Source organism: Dendrobates tinctorius, unplaced genomic scaffold (assembly GCF_039654945.1).
Source record: "Dendrobates tinctorius isolate UK_male_01 unplaced genomic scaffold, ASM3965494v1 ptg000394l, whole genome shotgun sequence".
NCBI lineage: Eukaryota > Metazoa > Chordata > Amphibia > Anura > Dendrobatidae > Dendrobates > Dendrobates tinctorius.
Window position 1 is genome coordinate 960,275 of NW_027362060.1, and position 19,516 is coordinate 979,790.

Genomic DNA, 19,516 nt, shown 5'->3' on the forward strand with positions numbered 1-19,516 from the left:
AAAGGGGCCGTCCTTTCAGGCGTGCCAGGAGAATGTCAGTATCACGCTGGATACCCTGGCGCGTCTAGGCTGGTTGATCAATCGGAACAAATCGTCCTTGGTTCCAGCCCAGAGAATCGTATTCCTAGGCATGGTTTTCAACACTTCCCGGGGGCTGGTGATCCTCCCTCAGGACAAAGCGCGAAAGATCAAACAGGGGGTACGGAACCTTCTACAGCCAGGCTCCAGATCCATCCGGTACGGCATGAGTGTGTTGGGCAGAATGGTGGCGGCGATGGAGGCAATCCCGTTTGCCCAGTTCCATCTCCGTCCGCTTCAGCATGCGCTCTTGTCAGCATGGGACAGAAGGCTGCTATCCCTCAGTCATCGGTGCAATTTGTCTCCGCTGGTCCGACAATCACTCCGATGGTGGACTCGCGACTCGTCTCTTGTCCAGGGGAAACCCTTTCCCCCGGAACAGTGGTTGGTGGTGACGACCGATGCAAGCCTGCAAGGTTGGGGAGCAGTTTTCCAGAGTCACACAGCCCAGGGGCGGTGGTCCATTCAGGAGATAATTCTCCCGATCAACATTCTGGAGATACGGGCAATACGATTGGCCCTGCAACATTTTCAGTGTTTCCTGAGACACCGGCCGGTGCGCATTCAGTCGGACAATGCTACAGCAGTAGCATATGTCGACCATCAGGGGGGCACGCGCAGCCAAACAGCCATGCGCGAGGTTGGACTGGTACTGCGTTGGGCCGAAAAGAACCACGTGGTAATTTCAGCGGTGCACATTCCGGGAGTCGAAAACTGGGCGGCAGATTTTCTCAGCCGACAGGGGGTCGCGGCAGGGGAATGGTCCCTGCACCCCGAGGTTTTTCAACAGATCTGCCAACGGTGGGGGACACCAGACGTGGACCTTATGGCATCCAGAGAGAACGCCAAAGTGCAAAGGTTCGTCGCTCGATCCCTCGACCCGCAGGCAATCGCAGCAGACGCTCTGGTGCTTCCATGGAGCCAGTTTCGTCTCCCATACTTGTTCCCCCCGCTACCTCTGCTTCCAAGGGTCATCAGAAAGTTAAGGAGAGAGAGGGTTCCAGCAATTCTGCTAGCGCCAGACTGGCCTCGGAGGGCCTGGTATGCAGATCTGGTTCAGCTAGTGGTGGACGTACCCTGGCGTCTACCAGATCGACCGGACTTGCTGTCCCAGGGGCCGATCTACCATCCGAACTTAGGGGCCCTGTGTTTGACGGCGTGGCCATTGAATCTTGGCTGTTAACACAGGCAGGATTCAGGCGCGATGTGGTGGCCACGATGGTGAGTGCCCGAAAACCTTCCTCGGCGAAGGTATATCATCGGACTTGGGAAGTTTTTTTCCGTTGGTGTAGGGATCGCGGAGTGGCTCCTCTGGTTTTTTCAATCCCCAACGTACTGGCTTTTTTGCAGGCAGGGCTGGACGCAGGGCTGGCTCTGAGTTCGCTCAGGACGCAAATCTCGGCCCTGTCGGTCCTTTTTCAACGAAAGGTCGCTTCGGTCTGGCAGGTTAAGACGTTTATGCAGGGGGTCACACATTTAGTACCCCCCTATAAGGCGCCGACGGAATCATTGGACCTGAACTTGGTGCTCAGGGCCCTTCAGGAGCCCCCCTTCGAACCCTTACAAGAAGTCTCCTTACCTTACCTGTCCAGAAAGGTCGTTTTTCTGGTAGCTATTACGTCTATTAGGCGGGTTTCGGAATTGGCGGCTTTATCTTGTAAACCGCCGTTCTTGACTTTTTATAAGGATAAGGTAGTTTTAAGGCCAGCTCCCCCCTTCTTGCCGAAGGTTGTCTCTGCATTCCATATCAACGAAGACATTGTCTTACCTTCGTTTTGCCCGGCACCGGTGCACAGGGTAGAAAAGGCTTTGCACACACTGGATCTGGTAAGAGCTCTTAGGAGGTATGTGACAAGGACAGCATCTTTCCGCCGGACAGACTCTCTATTCGTGATCCCAGAAGGGAGACGGAAGGGGCTTGCTGCGTCCAAAGCGACTTTGGCCAGATGGGTTCGCCTGACGATTCAAGAATCTTATGAAATCAGTGGCACGCCGGTTCCGGCAGGGATCAAGGCACACTCGGCTCGAGCAGTGGGTGCCTCATGGGCACTGCGACACCAAGCTTCAGCGGAACAGGTGTGCAAAGCAGCTACCTGGTCCAGTTTGCATACGTTTGTCAAACATTATAACGTATATACCCAGGCATCCTCGGATGCAAGCCTGGGAAGAAAGATTCTTCAGGCAGCAGTTGCGCACCTCTAATCAGGGGCGCAAAATAGCATGGATTGGGTGAGCTAAGATCCCGCCCAGGGACTGCTTTAGAACGTCCCACAGTCTCTGTGTCCCCCAATGAGACGAAGGAGAAACATGGATTTTTGTGAGTACTCACCGTAAAATCCTTTTCTCCGAGACGCTCATTGGGGGACACAGCACCCACCCTACTAGCCAGTTGGCTTTTGCTTATTTTAAGTTATACAAATCCTTATGTAAGGATCAGGGTGGTCCCTTTTCCAGACGTATAATTTCTTGCCTGAGTTTAAGGCGCGTTCTCCTACTGCTTATGCACTAAACTGAGTTACGCCCGGTCTGGGGGAGAGGGTGTATGCGGCGGAGGAGGAGCTAACTCTTTTTTTTGTATACTTAGTGTCAGCCTCCAGACGGCAGAAGCACACACCCACAGTCTCGGTGTCCCCCAATGAGCGTCTCGGAGAAAAGGATTTTACGGTGAGTACTCACAAAAATCCATGTTTTGAGGAGGAGGGAAGACTACCCAATCTTTCAGGCTCCCTCCACTCTTTCAATGAGTGCTTGGATTTTGTCGTTGACCGGAAAGGTGCGCTTTTTCCTTTCCTGCAACCCCCCAAACATTACGTCCTCTAGGGATTTAGTTACGTTCTCCTCCTGTAGGCCCATGGTTGTCCTAATGGCCTTAAGGAGAGCGTCTGTATACTCTCCTGGGAAACATGGCCTGCCCCCCATATCACTATCCGAGGAGGAAGATCCGTGTTCAATTTGATATTCAGACGAGGAAGAGTCTGATGAAGAACTTGGGGAGACTCGCCTGCTTTTTTTCTTTTTCTTTAATAATATTTTAAGTGTCCCTTTTACCTCGGACCTTATGACCGATCTGAGGTTAGTTGCCAGGCTCAGCACCTCCTCCGCCATAGTCCGCTGAATACAGCTGGGGCAAAGGTCCTTTTGCCAATATTTTGCTAGGAGGCTCTGGCATATAGCACACTCTCTATTATTTCTTTTGCTCACTGCTTTTTTGCCTTTTCCCTAAGGAAAAAATAATACACGAGGGACCCTATTAATATTGGTCTAACATTCACGGAGATCAATCACCACCCAAAAGTCGGATACCGGACTCGGAGGCTGTGTTGGAGCATGCGGCCTGCGCTCTCTCGACCTCGAGGAATCCCTCGATCTATGGCTCGGGCGGCGGCTGCTCTTGCCGCTTGAACGGCTCCCATGCTTGCGTGCAGAGGTCTGCGACGGAGGCAGAGACACTGGAGACGGTGAACGCTCCTCCTGAGACTCCATTGTCACACCTGGCCTCCCTGCTCTTTTATAGATTCCTCCGGTGAGTGATCCGGTGAGCGGTACCCCTCCCCCGCGACCGCCGGCCGTCATCTTCTGTGGCCGGCACCGCACCAGGCGCCATGTTTCGTCGCATCTGTGACGTCAGCGGTCGCATTCCCAAGGTGCACCGCGCCGCTGACGTCAGACGCCGGAAACCGCCCCTGCTTCCCCTGACGCCCAGGGAGGAAGGATCGGGAGCGCGCAGGGGGAGGGAGGCACGGAGAGCCCCGCACTGAGAACGCCATGCCGCACCCGCACGAACCCGGGGCCTGCAGGAGGAACCCCAGGGACTGCGCTTCCAGGATACCGACTGCCGGCGCTGCAGGTAAGCTGAACCTGCTCTTCCCGCGCCGGGACGGCCCTGGGTCCATCTTCATCCATGACAGGCACCGCCGCTGTCAGACTGGGATCCCGTTCCAGGACAGGAACCCAACTGAAGCTGGGGAGAGGTGCCGCCCCTTGTGTTTCAGTAGGGTCCTGGCGGGGCGGATCCCTCTCTCATGTGGTGCTGTCATGGGTGAAGGGAAAATTTATTATTTCAAATTAAAATCTTTTTTTTTTTTTTTTTTTTTTTAAAACCTTGTCAATGTCTGGACTAGATTTTAAATTCATTTGGCAACTCATTTGATTGTTAGAAGTATGAGTTTTCATGGAAAACACAATTGTCTGTGTGACCCCAAACTTTTGAACGGTAGTGTGTGTATATGTGTGTGTGTATGTATGTGTGTGTATATATATATATATATATATATATATATATATATATATATATATATATATATCTCATCTCTAATATATAAAGCACAAAGTGTGTGTGTGTGTCCGGGATAGGCATCCGCACCGTCGCAGCTACAGCCACAAAATTTGGCACAGTCGCACGTCTGGACCCCGAGAGCGTCCTAAGCTATGTTGTGAGGCGAAATTTTAACCCTGCGCGTTCCAATTCACCAAACAATTTTGCCCCTATCCACATACTGGCGAAAAAGTGTGTGCGCATCAAGCTCCGCCCCTCATTATGATGTCACAATGTTTGCCATGGCGACGCTGATGTCATCATAGGTTGCAAGCTTTGCCGCCGCTCATTATGGTTGACTATGGGATGGAGGATGTGTGATGGGTATATGGGCACAAGAATATGGGATGGTGGGTGTGTGATGGGTATATGGGCACTGGACTATGGGATGGAGGATATGTATGACGAGTATATGGGCACGGGACTATGGGATGGCGGCTATGTACGACGGGTATATGGGCACGGGACTATGGGATGGAGGATATGTATGACGGGTATATGGGCACGGGACTATGGGATGGCGGATATGTATGACGGGTATATGGGCACGGGACTATGGGATGGCGGATATGTATGATGGGTATATAGGCACGGGACTATGGGATGGAGGATATGTATGATGGGTATATGGGCATGGGACTATGAGATGAAGGATGTATGATGGGTATATGGGCACTCGACTATGGGATCAAGGATATGTATGATGGGTATATAGGCACGGGACTATGAGATGAAGGATGTATGATGTGTATATGGGCACTCAACTATGGGATGAAGGATGTGTAATGGGTATATGGGCAGTGGACTATGGGATGGAGGATATGTATGACGGGTATATGGGCACGGGACTATGGGATGGCGGATATGTATATGTGCATGGGACTATGGGATGGAGGATGTGTGATGGGTATATGGGCACTGGACAATGGGATGGAGGATATGTATGACGGGTATATGGGCACGGGACTATGAGATGGCGGATATGTATGACCGGTATATGGGCACGGGACTATGGGATGGATGATGTGTGATGGGTATATGGGCACTGGACTATGGGATGGCGGATATGTATGATGGGTATATGGGCATGGGACTATGGGATGGAGGATGTGTGACGGGTGTATGGGCACGGGACTATGGAATGGCGGATATGTATGATGGGTATATGGGCACGGGACCAGGAGATGAAGGATATGTATGATGGGTATATGGGCATGGGACTATGAGATGAAGGATGTGTGATGGATATATGGGCACGGGCCTATGGGATGGAGGATGTGTGATGGGTATATAGGCACGGGCCTATGGGATGGTGGATAAGTATGATGGGTATATGGGCACGGGACTATGGGTTGGAGGATAATTATAATTCGTTATAACTAACCACAGTTAGTTACTATGCCCGGGCAGCGCCGGGCTCTTCAGCTAGTGTATGTGTGTGTGTGTGTATATATATATATATATATATATATATATATATATATATATATATATATATATATATATATATATATATATATAAATTTTTTTTTTTTTATTTTTTTTAAACTCTCCGTTTTCCCGACAATTTTATGTAAACCCTCTATTTTTGCATATACAGTTAGGTCCATATATATTTGGACAGAGACAACATTTTTCTTATTTTGGTTCTAGACATTACCACTATGAATTTTAAACAAAACAATTCAGATGCAGTTAAAGTTAAGACTTTCAGCTTTCATTTGAGGGTATCCACATTAAAATTGTATGAAGGGTTTAGGAGTTTCAGCTCCTTAACATGTGCCACTCTGTTTTTAAAGGGACCAAAAGTAATTGGACAATTGACTCCAAGGCTATTTCATGGACAGGTGTGGGCAATTCCTCCGTTACGTCGTTACGAATGAGCCTGCTGCGTATTTTTCCACGATTCGATTCTGCAGTAGAAAAGTACGCAGCATTAGCACAACATGTGCGAAATGCCACAGAATTGCATGGGATGCTTTTTTTGCGTTTTCGCGGCAAAATAGCGCGTTAAAAACGCAAAAATAAAACCCCTACGTGTGAACGCAGCCCAAAAGGTTGGCTTTACTCATCTTGTATACTCGTATATTTGGACAGAGACAACATTTTTCTAATTTTGGTTCTAGACACTACCACAATGAATTTTAAACAAAACAATTCAGATGCTGTTGAAGTTCATGCCTTGCAACAATGACCTTTGATGAAGTCGCGGTCTCGCGAGACCGCTCCGTCATCAAAGGTCATTGTCGCAAGGCATCGCTGGGAACGGGACTTGCCGGGAGCATCGCGAGGATCGGGGACGCTGCTCCGGAAGGTGAGAAAAACACCATTTTATTTTTATCTTTATATCTTTTTTTTACTACTGATCCCGCATAGGCAGCCTCATAGTAAAAAGTTGGTCACACTAGTCAAACACTAACGAGTGTGACCAACCTGTCAATCAGTTTTCCAAGCGATGCTACAGATCGCTTGGAAAACGCTAGCATTCTGCAAGCTAGTTACGCTTGCAAAGCGCGGAAAATACACGGGAATTACAAATGCGGAATTCTAGCGTATTTCCCGCGGCAGGGAGTTGCGGAATTCCCGCGGAAAGTACAGCGAAAAATCTGCACGTGTGCACATAGCCTAAAGGGGGTTTTACACTAAGCGATATCGCTAGCAATATCGCTAAAACGTCACTGGTTTTGTGACGTTATAGCGATATTGCTAGCGATATCGCTATGTGTGATACTTACCAGCGACCGGCTCCCCCGCTGTCCATCGCTGATCGCGCGAGAATATCCGGCTCCATTTCTCGTCGGGCGCTTCCTGCGGTGACGACGAGCGACGCGTGGAGGCGGGCGGGAGGACGCAGGATCGCTGTGTGTGAATGGTAAGTATCGTGCGGTGCGTCGCTGCTGCATCGCTGTGAGATCTTTCTGTATGAAAGCTCACTAGCGATCATTTAGCGATGCACCAGCGATCCTGACCGGGTCGGATCGCTGGTCGGATTGCTGGTGCATCGCTAAATGTAAAAGGGCCTTTACTGTTACACATTCTTAAATAGCCTTGGAATGTAAAACTGGAGTCTTCATAATTGTTCAAAAGCAGATTTTTTTTGTTCTAAACAGAATGTCTGATGAAAGTTATCCACATTTTCCAAAGAATCCACCAGGTTTGTTCTTTTTTGTGTTTCAGCAAATTGCCTTTAAAAACCTCGTTCAAAGAAATCGTCAGGCAGAGCAGCAAGCGAACAGATCTCCTCCTGCCAATTCGGTTATACATTTACCTTTCATCATAGTGAACACCAGCAAGAAGACTGTGATTGATTGTAGTATTTCTAATGATAAGTAAGTAAAAAATGTCAACCATGTGTATGTTAGTTATAGGTACACTAAACCTTAGAGTTGTCTTGTCCGAACACTTAAAATGATAAGCTATGCAAACATCTGACTTCTAAAGGCCCCGTCACACTAAGCGACTCACCAGCGATCCCGACACCGATATGAAGGTGTCAGGATCGCTGGTAAGTCGCTATGTGATCGCTGGTGAGCTGTCAGACAGACAGCTTCACCAGCGATCAGCACAGCGATGCCGAGCGCCCGGCATCGCTGGCTATCACTGTAGAAAATAGTATCAAAATAAAAAATAGTTATTCTCACCTTCCGATGTCCCGTTCAGCCATCCTGCCTCTCTCCACGCTCCGGTCCCAGTGATCCTTTGCACGAATGACCGCGAGATGTCACGGTCTCGCGGGATAACAAAGTCTCGCGGTCATTCATGCAAAGGATCACTGGGACCGGAGCGTGGAGAGAGGCAGGATGGCTGAACGGGACATCGGAAGGTGAGAATAACTATATTTTTTATTTTTTTTTTATTATTTTTTTACACCTGATCGCTGGTCTCCCGCTGTCACACACAGCGATGCATGCTGGCCAGCGGGAGACCAGCGACCAAAGAAATGTCCAGAGGTTTCTTGCAGCGATCAGCGATACCGGCAGGGGGGCCGCTCGCTGATCACTGTCACACACAGCTATCTCGCTGGTGAGATCGCTGTTACGTCACAAAAGTTGTGACTCAGCAGCGATCTCGCTACCGAGATTGCTTAGTGAGACGGGGCCTTAAGATGCCCATGGAAATGCCGCATCTGAATGGAGCACAGGTCATGTATACGCAGCAACGCTGTAATGTAGTTCTCATGGAAAAGCCCCTTTCTTGGAGTTGATTTGATGTTCCAGCAGTCAAAAACCCACCAATCCACAAGTATCAAAAGTCCTTTATTTAACCCCTTCACACCTTGGACTACTGTTTTGTTTGTTTTTTTCCCTCTTTTTCTCCCCTTCTAAGAGCTAAAACATTTTTATCTTTCCATCCGTATAGCCATATGAGGTCTTGTTTCTTTGCGGGACGAGTGGTACTTTTAACCCCCTTAATGACCGCCGATATGCTTTTTAATGGCTGCAGTTAAGGGTACTTATTCCTCAGCGCCGATTTTTAACAGCGCTGAGAAATAAGGTTATAGCACCGCCCAGCGTCGGAATTCTCTGGGGTCTCAGCCACCGGGGATAGCGGAGACCCCAAAAAAACATAATTCGGGTCGATTTTTACTGACCCCAGTGTTGTGATCGCCGTTATTCACCGAATAACGGCAATCTCAAAAAAAAATTATTTCTCCTCTGATATGATCTAGCACATCAGAGGAGAGAGAAATGGAGTTCCACGAGCCCCTCCTCCCAGTACCTTCGGTGTCCCTCAGCCCTTGGTGTCGTCTTCTGGGAAGAAAATGGCAGGAGCATGCGCAGTGCGCCCGCCAAGAGCTGCTGGCCGGCACCCAGCAACAATAGATTTCTATTGGTTCATAATGATCACTAGACCCTATCTCAGTGATCAAAGTAAAAAAAAAAAATGAATCAAACTAGGGTTAGGATTATGGTTGGGGTTATATTATAGCCTTGGTTAGGGTTATGGTTTGGCTAAGGTTAGGATTGGGTTGGGGCTGGGGTTAGGTAGGTGTTAGGGTGGTGGTCGGATTAAGGTTAGGGCTGTGTTAGGGTTGGAGTTATAATTGGGGGGTTTTCCACTGTTTAGATACCTCAGGGGTCTCCAAACGCGACATGGCGCCACCATTGATTCCAGCCAATTTTGCGTTAAAAAATTCAAACTGTGGTCCCTCCCTTCTGAGCCCTGCCATGTGCCCAAACTGTGGCTTTTCCCCACATGCGGGGTATTGACGTACTCAAAAGAAATTACACAACAAATTTTGTGATCCATTTTCTCTTGATACCCTTGTGAAATTAAAAAAGTTTTGTTCCAAAGCAATTTTTTTGTGAAAAAAGTAAAATTTTCATTGTTTCCTTCCACATTTCTTTAGTTCTTGTGTAGCACCTGAAGGGTTAGTAAACCTCTTGAGGCTGTGTGCCCACGATGCGATTTTTAAGCGTTTTTGCCGCAATTTTCGGCGCGAAAACGTTTAAAAAAAACTCGTACAGAACGCACCCCATGTATTCCTATTGCATTCCGCACATGCAGTGCTAATGCTGCGCTTTTTTCCGCAGCGGAATCGCATCGCGGAAAAAAAACGCAGCATGCTCATTCTTTTTGCGGAATCGCAAAGAACTGCCGCGATTCCGCACCCATAGGATTGCATGAGAACTGCTTACTTTCCGCATGTGGCTATGCCCACCAAGCGCAAAGTTAAGCATCTCGTGCGGATGGTACCCACGGCGTGGAGGAGAGGATACGGTCCTCCAGGCCCTGGGTACCATACCCCTGTAAAAAAAAAAAATAAAAAATCGGGGTATATTTACCTTCCGGCGTCATGCGCAGCCTTCCCGGGCCTCGGCGTTCCCTGTGATGACGTAGTCTCGCGTTACTCTAGCGGTCTCGTGAGATCACTATAGCAACGCGAGACCAACGTCATCACAGTTCTCGCAAGGCATCGCTGGTAAGGGAGCGTCGCTGAGGCTGCGCGGGACGTCGAAAGGTTAAAGATACCCCGATTTTTTTTTTTATTTTTTTTTAGCATTTTAACATTCTATCTTTTACTATTGATGCCGCATAGGCAGCCTCAATAGTAAAAAGCTGGTCACACTTGTCAAACACTATGTTTGACGATTGTGACCAACCTGTCAATCACTTTCCAAGCGATGCTTCAAATCCGCATCCGTCACTTTTGCGCTTCTGAGGGTGCAGTTTTTAGACTGGTGTCACTTTTGGGTATTTTCGGTATTTTCTGTTATATTAACCCCCCAAGCTCGCTTCAAATGTGAGGTTGTCCCTTAAAAAAAATGGTTTTGTAAATTTTGTGAAAAAATGAGAAATCGCTAGTCAGCTTTTTTCCCTTATAACATCCTAACAAAAATTAAGTTTTAAAATTGCAAAATTTTCAAAATTTTTGCCAAATTTCAGTTTTTTAATAACGCAAGTCATATCGAAAGAATTTTACCACTAACATGAAGTACAATATGTCACAAAAAAAGTCTCCAAATCAGTGAGATATGTTGAAGCGTTCTAGAGCTATAACTTCATAAAGTGACAGTGGTTAGAATTGTAAAAATTGGTTTGGTCATTAAGTACCAAATTGGCTTTGTCACTAAGAGGTTAAATGACAATATTCATTCTACTACATGGTGTACTTGAAAACGGAAAAAAATCAGAGCGTGTTGAAATGTCAAAAAAAGTGCAATTCCACAATTGTTTTTTCTTTACCATGTTCACTGTATGGTAAAACTAGCCGAGCAATATTGTTCTCCAAGACAGTACGAGTATACTGATACCAAACAGGTAAAGTCACCAAATGTGTTATCTTTTTTTTTTTTTTTTTATGGTGCAAAAAGTGGTTGGAATTGAACTTTTCTGTTTTTACATTTTTAGAAACTTTTTTTTTCCCACTGGATTTAATAGTACTTGAAGCTGTAATCAGACGATCACTTGTGCTATACGTAGCACTGCATCAGCACTACTATGTATAGTGAAAATCACTATCTCCTGTGAATGCCAGTTATGTCTGGTTTTCACAGGGGTCTTGTAAATGTCAGGCATGGGGGTCTACAGCAGACCTTGGCTGTCAAGATAACCCGTCGGTGCCCCACAATCGCATCATGGGCACGCCCCTGTTGGTGCGTGTTAAATGCCGCTGTCAGAGATGGACACCAAGATTACAGCTGTGTGTGGTGCACTACTGTGGCTGTTAAAGGGAATCTGTCACCCCTTTTTTGAGATATCATATAATGATATCATTCAATTGTGTGTCACATAAGGATTCTCTTAGTACTTTTGCTTCCCCCTGACCCCGCACCTTTCATGCATACACAAGAAATGCGTAGAGCAAGACAGGGAGGGGGGGAGCAGGTGAATAAGCCCCGCCCAGCGGACCGGACAGCGGCAGTTTACATACATCTGAACCGATATAAACAAGGTATTTATGCATGAAAGGTGCGGGGTCAGGGGGAAGCAAAAGTACTAAGAGAATCCTTATGTGACACACAATTGAATGATATCATTATATGATATCTCAAAAAAGGGGTGACAGATTCCCTTTAAAAGCACATGATGGCTGTTTAAATCAACTGTCGTGCGAGGAAAGATGCAAGCTCGACATGCGAGCCTGTATCAGAGTTGGTAAACCGGCGTATCAGCACGTCATATGTCTGTATGGGGTTAAGAATTAAATATGGGAAGGTTTTAGTTTAATGTGAGGGCTCATTCACATGTCAGTAATTTGCAAATGTGCTATCCGTGATTTTTACCATTCGCATTTGTCCTCATAAAGTGAAAGGAGCTGTTGACATGTGCGTGATTTTTGACAGACCGCACAATAAACACAATCACAGAGGCCTGTCTGATATCGATCTACATGTCTGAACAAAATTGGGAATACAAATCTAAGGTTCCATGAATCGGATAACACTCAAATGGCATCCAAGTGCGGTCTGTTTTTAACAAACTGTTAGATACAAGAAGGTTTAGAAAAAATGTCATACGAGAAAAACTGATAAAACTTGGTGAGTTTTTCTCAAACGTGAAAAAAACAAACAAAAAACTGACATGAGGGAGTCCATAACTATACCTTTGCTGGGAATCGCCAGAGACAGAGCAGCATCTTTTACCAAACCTCATCTTGCACTCTTGTCTTTTTTTTCTTACACATTTGAGACTTTGTGATAAAATCCACAGTGGAGCAATTCCTCTTCTGGAATCACGGAAGAGATACAAGTCGGCCACATTGTGATCGCTGTGTGTGTCTTTATGCTTAGACAGTGGGGAAAAAAATTAATGTATTAACCAGTACTACTAATATCTGTGAAAAGACTGCTCTGCTCTGTAAGTTTAGTGTTAAATAAGTAGCATGTAATTCTCAAGTGTGGAGGAGAGTAGGAGGTCTGTGAGGATCGAAGATTACGTGAGGGAAGATATTGGGAGATTAGTTCAGAGATATAGAGAGGGGACAGGTTGTGGATGGCTTTGTAGGTCAGTGTTAGTAGTTTGAACTGGATTTGTTGGTGAATTGGGAGCTAGTGGAGGGATTTGCAGAGGGGAGAGACGGGAGTAGCGAGGAGAGAGGTGGATTAGCCGGGCAGTAGAGTTGAGGACAGACTGGAGTGGTGCAAGAGAGTTAGCAGGGAGGCCACATAGGAGAGTGTCCCTCAATCTACTAAAACTCTTGTACATGCCCTCATCATTTCCCACCTTGACTACTGCAACACTCTCCTCTGTGGCCTCCCTGCTCTGAGCAATGATTAAGAGCTGCTACGCTCGAAACGCTTCTATTCTGTCCCACCTTCGGTGGTGACAATATGCTGATATGAAGTTGGATTTTATATACAGTATGTTGTCCAATAAAGGAAATTTCTCCAGGAAAGGGAAGCTGGATTTCTTTTTCATCCTGATTTCATGTCTGCAGCCCTGGACATACTGACACTGGAGTGGCCAAGCGCCTGCATACAGTGTCTGTGTACACGGGCCGAGTTTTCATCCCGCTGTCCTGTGTGTAGCAGCTGCTCAGTACACTCAGGATTACAAAGCAGCATATGGTCATTATACACAGGAAAGAGAGATGAGAGCGTGCATACAGGCATTGTGCTTATTCTCAACCCTTTTCTGTCAGTGTAGACTGTCCCTGATTTGTAATCCTGTGTGATAACATTGAGAGGACACCTGCAAACTTGTGCACTAATTTACCACCTTTGTACAGTAGTGCAGCGTGTGAACGCAGTTTTAGAAGTCAAAATCCAAACAAATTGACACGTTAATAAATTTTTTTTACTTTTTATTCTTTACATAAAGGAACCTATCTAGTTTCATACAGATTTTATTGCTTTTACATTTCAGATTTGAATATCTTTTTAATTTTGACAACACGTTTGAAATACATGATGATATAGAAGTGCTAAAGAGAATGGGAATGGCATGTGGGTTGGAGTCTGGTAGCTGTTCAGCAGAAGATCTAAAGACTGCAAGGAGTTTGGTACCAAAGGCTCTAGAACCATATGTTACAGGTAAGAACCTACTATTACTGGTTCAGATATTTAAATGTATTTTTCCCTCAGTGTGGCAGATGCAATAATACCTAGCTTTAATTCCTTTTGCCAGTCCTCTAACTGCCTAACCATTTGCTAGTCACCATGATTCCTCTTCCAGCCATGATGAGCATGTGCCTGGTTCAGCATTTCACTAAATTCAGTGGTGGAAACCAGATTTCATTTCTGTCAGAGACCTATTCTGTGAAGGTTCTGAACAGTTAATGTGCTGATATGATTTTGAAGGCGGCAGTGTGAATCTGCAGGTGTGATTTGTGGTCTACGTTTTGTGGCTCAACAGGACAGTACAGCAGAGCTGAGCTATGTCTCATTACAAACACGTCTACAGCTGTAACCTTCTTCTCATTGCTCTGTCAGTTCTGTTGCAGAGCTCGCCTGATTACAATGAAGGTCATGTTCAGTATTTTGCATCAGTACATGCAAGCCAAAATCAGGAGTGCAACAATCCGAGGAAAAGTTTAATGGAAACACGTTGCCACTTCTGCATTTTTCATCCTCTGAGTTTTGACTTGCAAATGCTGTTGTAAAATACTGATCGAATACTGAATGTGAGAAAGTGACCTAACACTTAGGCTTTCCTTCAGCAGCCAGTGCATTGGGAGGGACAGTACTACTGAGTTGACAGTAGTATGGGAGAAGAGCTGATGTTGTATTGAGTCAAAGCTCTGCTGTACTGTCCCTCCCACCACAATGGCTACCTGCGAGATGGAAGTTGAAGAAGTGTTGTAATCACACACAGCTCTGCAGTTGGATCAGGAGAGCAGACTGTCAGTTATTGTCTCACATGGGAAACTTCCTCTTTCATTTAAAAAAAGAAGAAAAAATGAAGCTCTGGAGGCAGATTCTTATACAGATCAGTTTTTTGCCCATAGTCATGAAGAGCTAATTTAAATATTAAGAAAAATACATTTTTAGATTTTTCTGTAATAAGACAAAACAGATGAAATTTCTAGGTGGGTAATTTTCAACTTTCAGAATTGGTGTAAATGATAACTGTGTAGTGGCTCTTTAACATGAGTTAAATGTGAGTGGCTAATTCTGAACGCAACCACATATACAAATGAGATGGTGTTAATACTTATGCAACCACATTATTTTAGTGCTTGGGTCATTCTATTTCAAGTGAACCAATGCAGTTTTCCTCTATATTCAATTTTGAAAAAAATGCAAATTTCTTTGTTTGCATGCCTTTTTTACGTTTGTCCTGATAACTCAGTCCAGAATCAAGATGGAAAAATTGAAGAAACACCATTCCACTCAGAGCTGTAGAGGCTTCCACCGGATATGTCACTTAATATTTTACCTATGCGGACTCTAACGCAAAATTTTGTAAAGCATTTTTAAAAAACTATAATAAAAAATTGACATGTGCCTCCTATGCGCCTAGCCACATCTGTACCAAAATTCAAGTTAAGAACTTAAAGGGATCATGCTAAAAAAAAAAAATCTATATGAACAGTGTCAATTTGAAAATCTTGAATTCAGATCTGTTCAGCCTGTGGTCTGAAAGTATAGTCCAAATAATATAAAAAATAAAACCGTATCATGACTTTTCTCCTTCGTCTCATTGGGGGACACAGGTACTGTGGGTGTATGCTACCGCCGCCTGGAGGCTGACACTAAGTGAACAAAGAGGTTAGCTTCTCTGCCGCCGTATACACCCTCGCCCTGATTGCGGGCGGAAACCAGTTTTATGCTTAATGTCTGTTGGAGGCACACACGTCTGGTTTTCTCCAGACTTTCTTTTTTTTTTCTTTTTTTTTCCCTCCTTTTTCTATGAAGATGAGACGGGGGCGACGGACCCTATTGAAAGGGTCTGATCTCCCCAAACCAACAACGGGCGAGCACGTGTTGAGTATCGCCTCCACGTACCATCTCCGCATCGTGGGACATATCTGGGCCGTTTCCTAAAGACTTCTTTTTTTAAATTTATTTCTGTGAAGATAAGAAAAAGGCAATGAACCCTATTGAAAGGGTCCGATTTCCCCAAACCATCAACGGGCGAGCACGTGCGAGTGTCCCTCCACGTATCCTCTCCTGCGACGTGGGACATGATGCTGGACTTAGCCATGACCACCCCTAAGTATTGAAACCATAGCCTGTACAGAGGCACAAGACAGTCCAAGCGGCCCCCACTGCTCCATCAACGCTAGACGGAGGTGCTGCAAGGCGGCAGACGGTCCCTCTCCTCATCCCTAGAAGGTGCCTGCACTGTCCTGGATATTGCCCCCCTCCCCTACCTGATTGGCGAAGTTGTCATGGATGAGATGGCTGGGAGGGCTCTGCGGCAGCGTCCAGAGGGTTGGAGCCCTTAGCTTCATGCAGTCGGCGCGCGAAGGTCCATATTGAGGCCCCCCCCTCCCTGGCGGCGTTTGGACGCCAGGTCCCGACGTTGGCCGCTTCCTTGGTTTGCGGCGGCCTGCCTGTCACCCCTCCGTGGGCGGACGCTAAAAATCCAGCCCGCCGCTTCGGCCTGTGTTAGGCCATGGGCAGAAGTCCCGCCCTCCCTTCGTAGCGTCACTTCCGGCGGCCCGCCCTCAGTGGCCTGGGCGACCGCCGAATAAAATGAGCCCCGGCTTCACTCCAGGGTAGGCCGCAACCTGGAAAGGCCGGCTGCCTCCATCGGCCCACCCACAGCGCAAGTGCGCGCATCGCGGAGAGGAGCAGCGCGCGGCAAGGACACGTGGGGGACACAGGATCAGGGTAAGTGCAACCCTGACTTTAGAGGCCAAACTACGTATAATCTAGGAGTGCTCTCCTCCTCCCCCCCACCCCCCAGCAAGGCAGTACTGATGCCTGGCAGACACAATATGGCCGGGAAGGAGAAGACGCACACGTTCCTATACGCCGCATGCATCTCCTGTCGGGCCACGTTTCCGCGGGCGCAGAGCAGCAAATTATGCGAAGCCTGCGACTCCGAACACGCCCAGGAGCCCACCCCTGTGACCGAGCCCAGTGTTCCAAATCCCCCGGAATGGGCCCTATCACTGTTGCAGTCTTTGGCATCGCTTACAAATGCTATCGAGTCCCTTCATGCCCCAGATAGGGGCAGGGATAGTGGCTCGCCTGTCTGGGAGGTGTCATCCACCTCACAAGAGCCTCCGGCCTGCAGGGACCGCTCTCACTCCAGACAGGGGCAAGGGAAACGAACCCACACGGCGTCTCCCGGCTCATCCGGTGCCTCGACATCCGTGAGTTCAGCGTCTCACTATCCTTCACCAGCGGTCGAGAGCGGGCAGAGTTCAGATTATGACTCAGACGAACCCCTGGACCTAGATACCCCGGGGTGTCGAGAAACAGTTGACAGCCTCATCGAGGCTGTTAATCAGACTTTGGGGATTGAGGATGATTCCACCCTGGCCTCAAGCCATAAGGTATCTTTTAAGCGGGCTAAGCGACCGCATAGAGTATTTTGCACTCACCCAGAGTTCGAGGACATAGTGCAACGTCACAGAGAACGGCCGGGTAGGCGTTTTTCGGGCCAGAAGACGCTCGAGGCAAGGTATCTGTTTGCCCCGGACCTCTGTAAGAAATGGGCGGAATCCCCAGCGGTGGATCCACCAGTGTCTCGCTTGGCCTCTAAAACTCTGTTTTCAGTATCTAGTGGTTCTTCTATCAAGGATCCCGCTGATCGGCTCAGAGCTTGGCTCGCTCAGTATTGAAACATCAGGATCCGCACTCTCTCCCTCGTTCGCGGCAACGTGGGTAGCCAAGGCCATGATGTCATGGTCAGGATCATTGAACAAAGCCTTGCAGGATAGGGACCTGCCTACGGAGGTATCAGAGATCGCTATGGCTTGTGATTACTTAATGCTTCCTTGGATGCGGCCAATTGCGCTGCGCTTGCGGCCGCAAACGCAATTTCCATTAGGAGGGCCCTATGGTTAAGGACATGGGCCGATTCAACTTCCAAGAAGTCCTTGACTTCCCTGCCTTATCAAGTTGGACGCCTATTCGTGGAAAGGTTAGACCAGCTCATCTCCGATGCTACAGGGGGAAAGAGCAGTTTCCTCCCGCAACAAAGGATTAAGCCGCCATTTCGCCACCAAGCTCAGGCACGGTTTCGGGCCTTTCGCAATCCCGGGTGGACGGCAGCGGCCAGTTCCGACGCTCCAGGTCGCTCCAACCAAGATAGGGATTGCCAGGTCTCATATAGAGCCAACCCGTTGGGGAGGATGCATGCTCGCCAGCCCAGGTCGAGGGGAACCAGGTCCCAGAGATCCTCAGCTAAATGACTCGGAGCACTTTTTAGGTGACATCAGCAGAGTAGGCGGCCACCTGCTCTGGTTTCGCCATGTCTGGGTCACAGTAGCACACGACTCATGGGTGACGGAACTAGTGTCCTCGGGGTACAAGAGAGTCTGTCAGGTACCCCGCAAAACGGTTCTTTCTTTCCTGTCTTCCCAAAGAGCTTTTATTCCAATCTGTTTGCGGTCCCCAAAAAGGATGGGACATTCAGGCCTGTTTTGGACCTGAAGCTCCTGAACAAGTTCATCAGGATCAAACATTTCCGAATGGAATCTCTCCGTTCAGTTATATCGGCCATGGGGCAAGGAGAATACTTGGCCTCTATCGACATCCAGGAAGCCTACCTGCACGTCCCCATTTTTCCTCTGCATCAGAGGTTTCTACGTTTCACCATCAATGACAGACCTTTCCAGTTTGCAGCACTGCCCTTTGGGCTAGCCTCCGCCCCCAGAGTGTTCACAAAGGTAATGGCAGTTGTCATGGCCATCTTACACTCTCGGGGCATAGTCGTCTTGCCATACTTAGACGACCTCTTGGTGAAGGGCCCTTTATTTCGGGCATGCAAGGAGAGTTTCAGCATCACGTTAGATACCCTCTCCCGCTTAGGGTGGTTGGTCAACAGGAAGAAATCATCCCTTGTCGCAGCCCAAAGAATTTCTTTTTTAGGGATGATCTTCGACACCTCCCGAGGGTTGGTAATTCTCCCTCAAGACAAAGCCCTAGCACTCCGGCAAGGAGTCCGGAAACTTCTCCAACCAGTCCCGCACACCATTCGGTTTGGGATGAGGGTACTAGGGGAAAATGGTGGCAGCAATGGAAGCGATTCCATTTGCCCAATTTCATCTGCGCCCCCTGCAGCACGCCCTCTTGTTATCCTGGGACAAGAACCCATTCATCGGTGCCGGTTGTCCTCTCAGGTCAGACAGTCACTAGAGTGGTGGACAGTCAGTTCCTCCCTTCAGGGGTAGCCCTTTTCCCCAGACCAGTGGTTAGTGGTCACAACCGACTCCAGCCTCCTCGGCTGGGGAGCAGTTTTTATCGGTCGTCCATGACAGCACCACCTGAGAGAGGGGATCCGCCCTTCAGGAACAAGAAACCTACAGATACAAAAGGGCGGCACCTCTCCCACGCATCAGTTGGTTTCCTGTTCCTAGAGGACGGAACTTCCTTCAGATCGTCCATCATGGAGTCGCCGAGGTATTCCCAGGCCGGCTGACCGACCCAGGTAGCGAGGGGGTCTCCTACCTCGGTCAAGCTCGGGTCCCTGGAAGCGCCACGGTGGGGCCGGGCAGGTCTCCACAACGGTGGTGAGAGCAGGTGGGAGTCCGGTGAACAGCCGCCTCCATATTGCCGCACC

At 47.9% G+C, this 19,516-nt stretch overlaps 1 protein-coding gene across 3 annotated transcripts in view; it reads left to right on the top strand.

Moving 5' to 3' along the window:
• The window catches only part of TFDP1 (transcription factor Dp-1), a 183,527-nt gene that overhangs the window by 133,478 nt on the left and 30,533 nt on the right, over nt 1-19,516 (top strand). For all 3 annotated transcript variants that reach the window (XM_073563533.1, XM_073563536.1, XM_073563534.1), the window contains exons 9-10: nt 7,571-7,722; nt 13,703-13,869. In XM_073563533.1, coding sequence (XP_073419634.1) covers nt 7,571-7,722; nt 13,703-13,869 — 319 coding nt within the window. The remainder of the gene's footprint in view (nt 1-7,570; nt 7,723-13,702; nt 13,870-19,516) is intronic.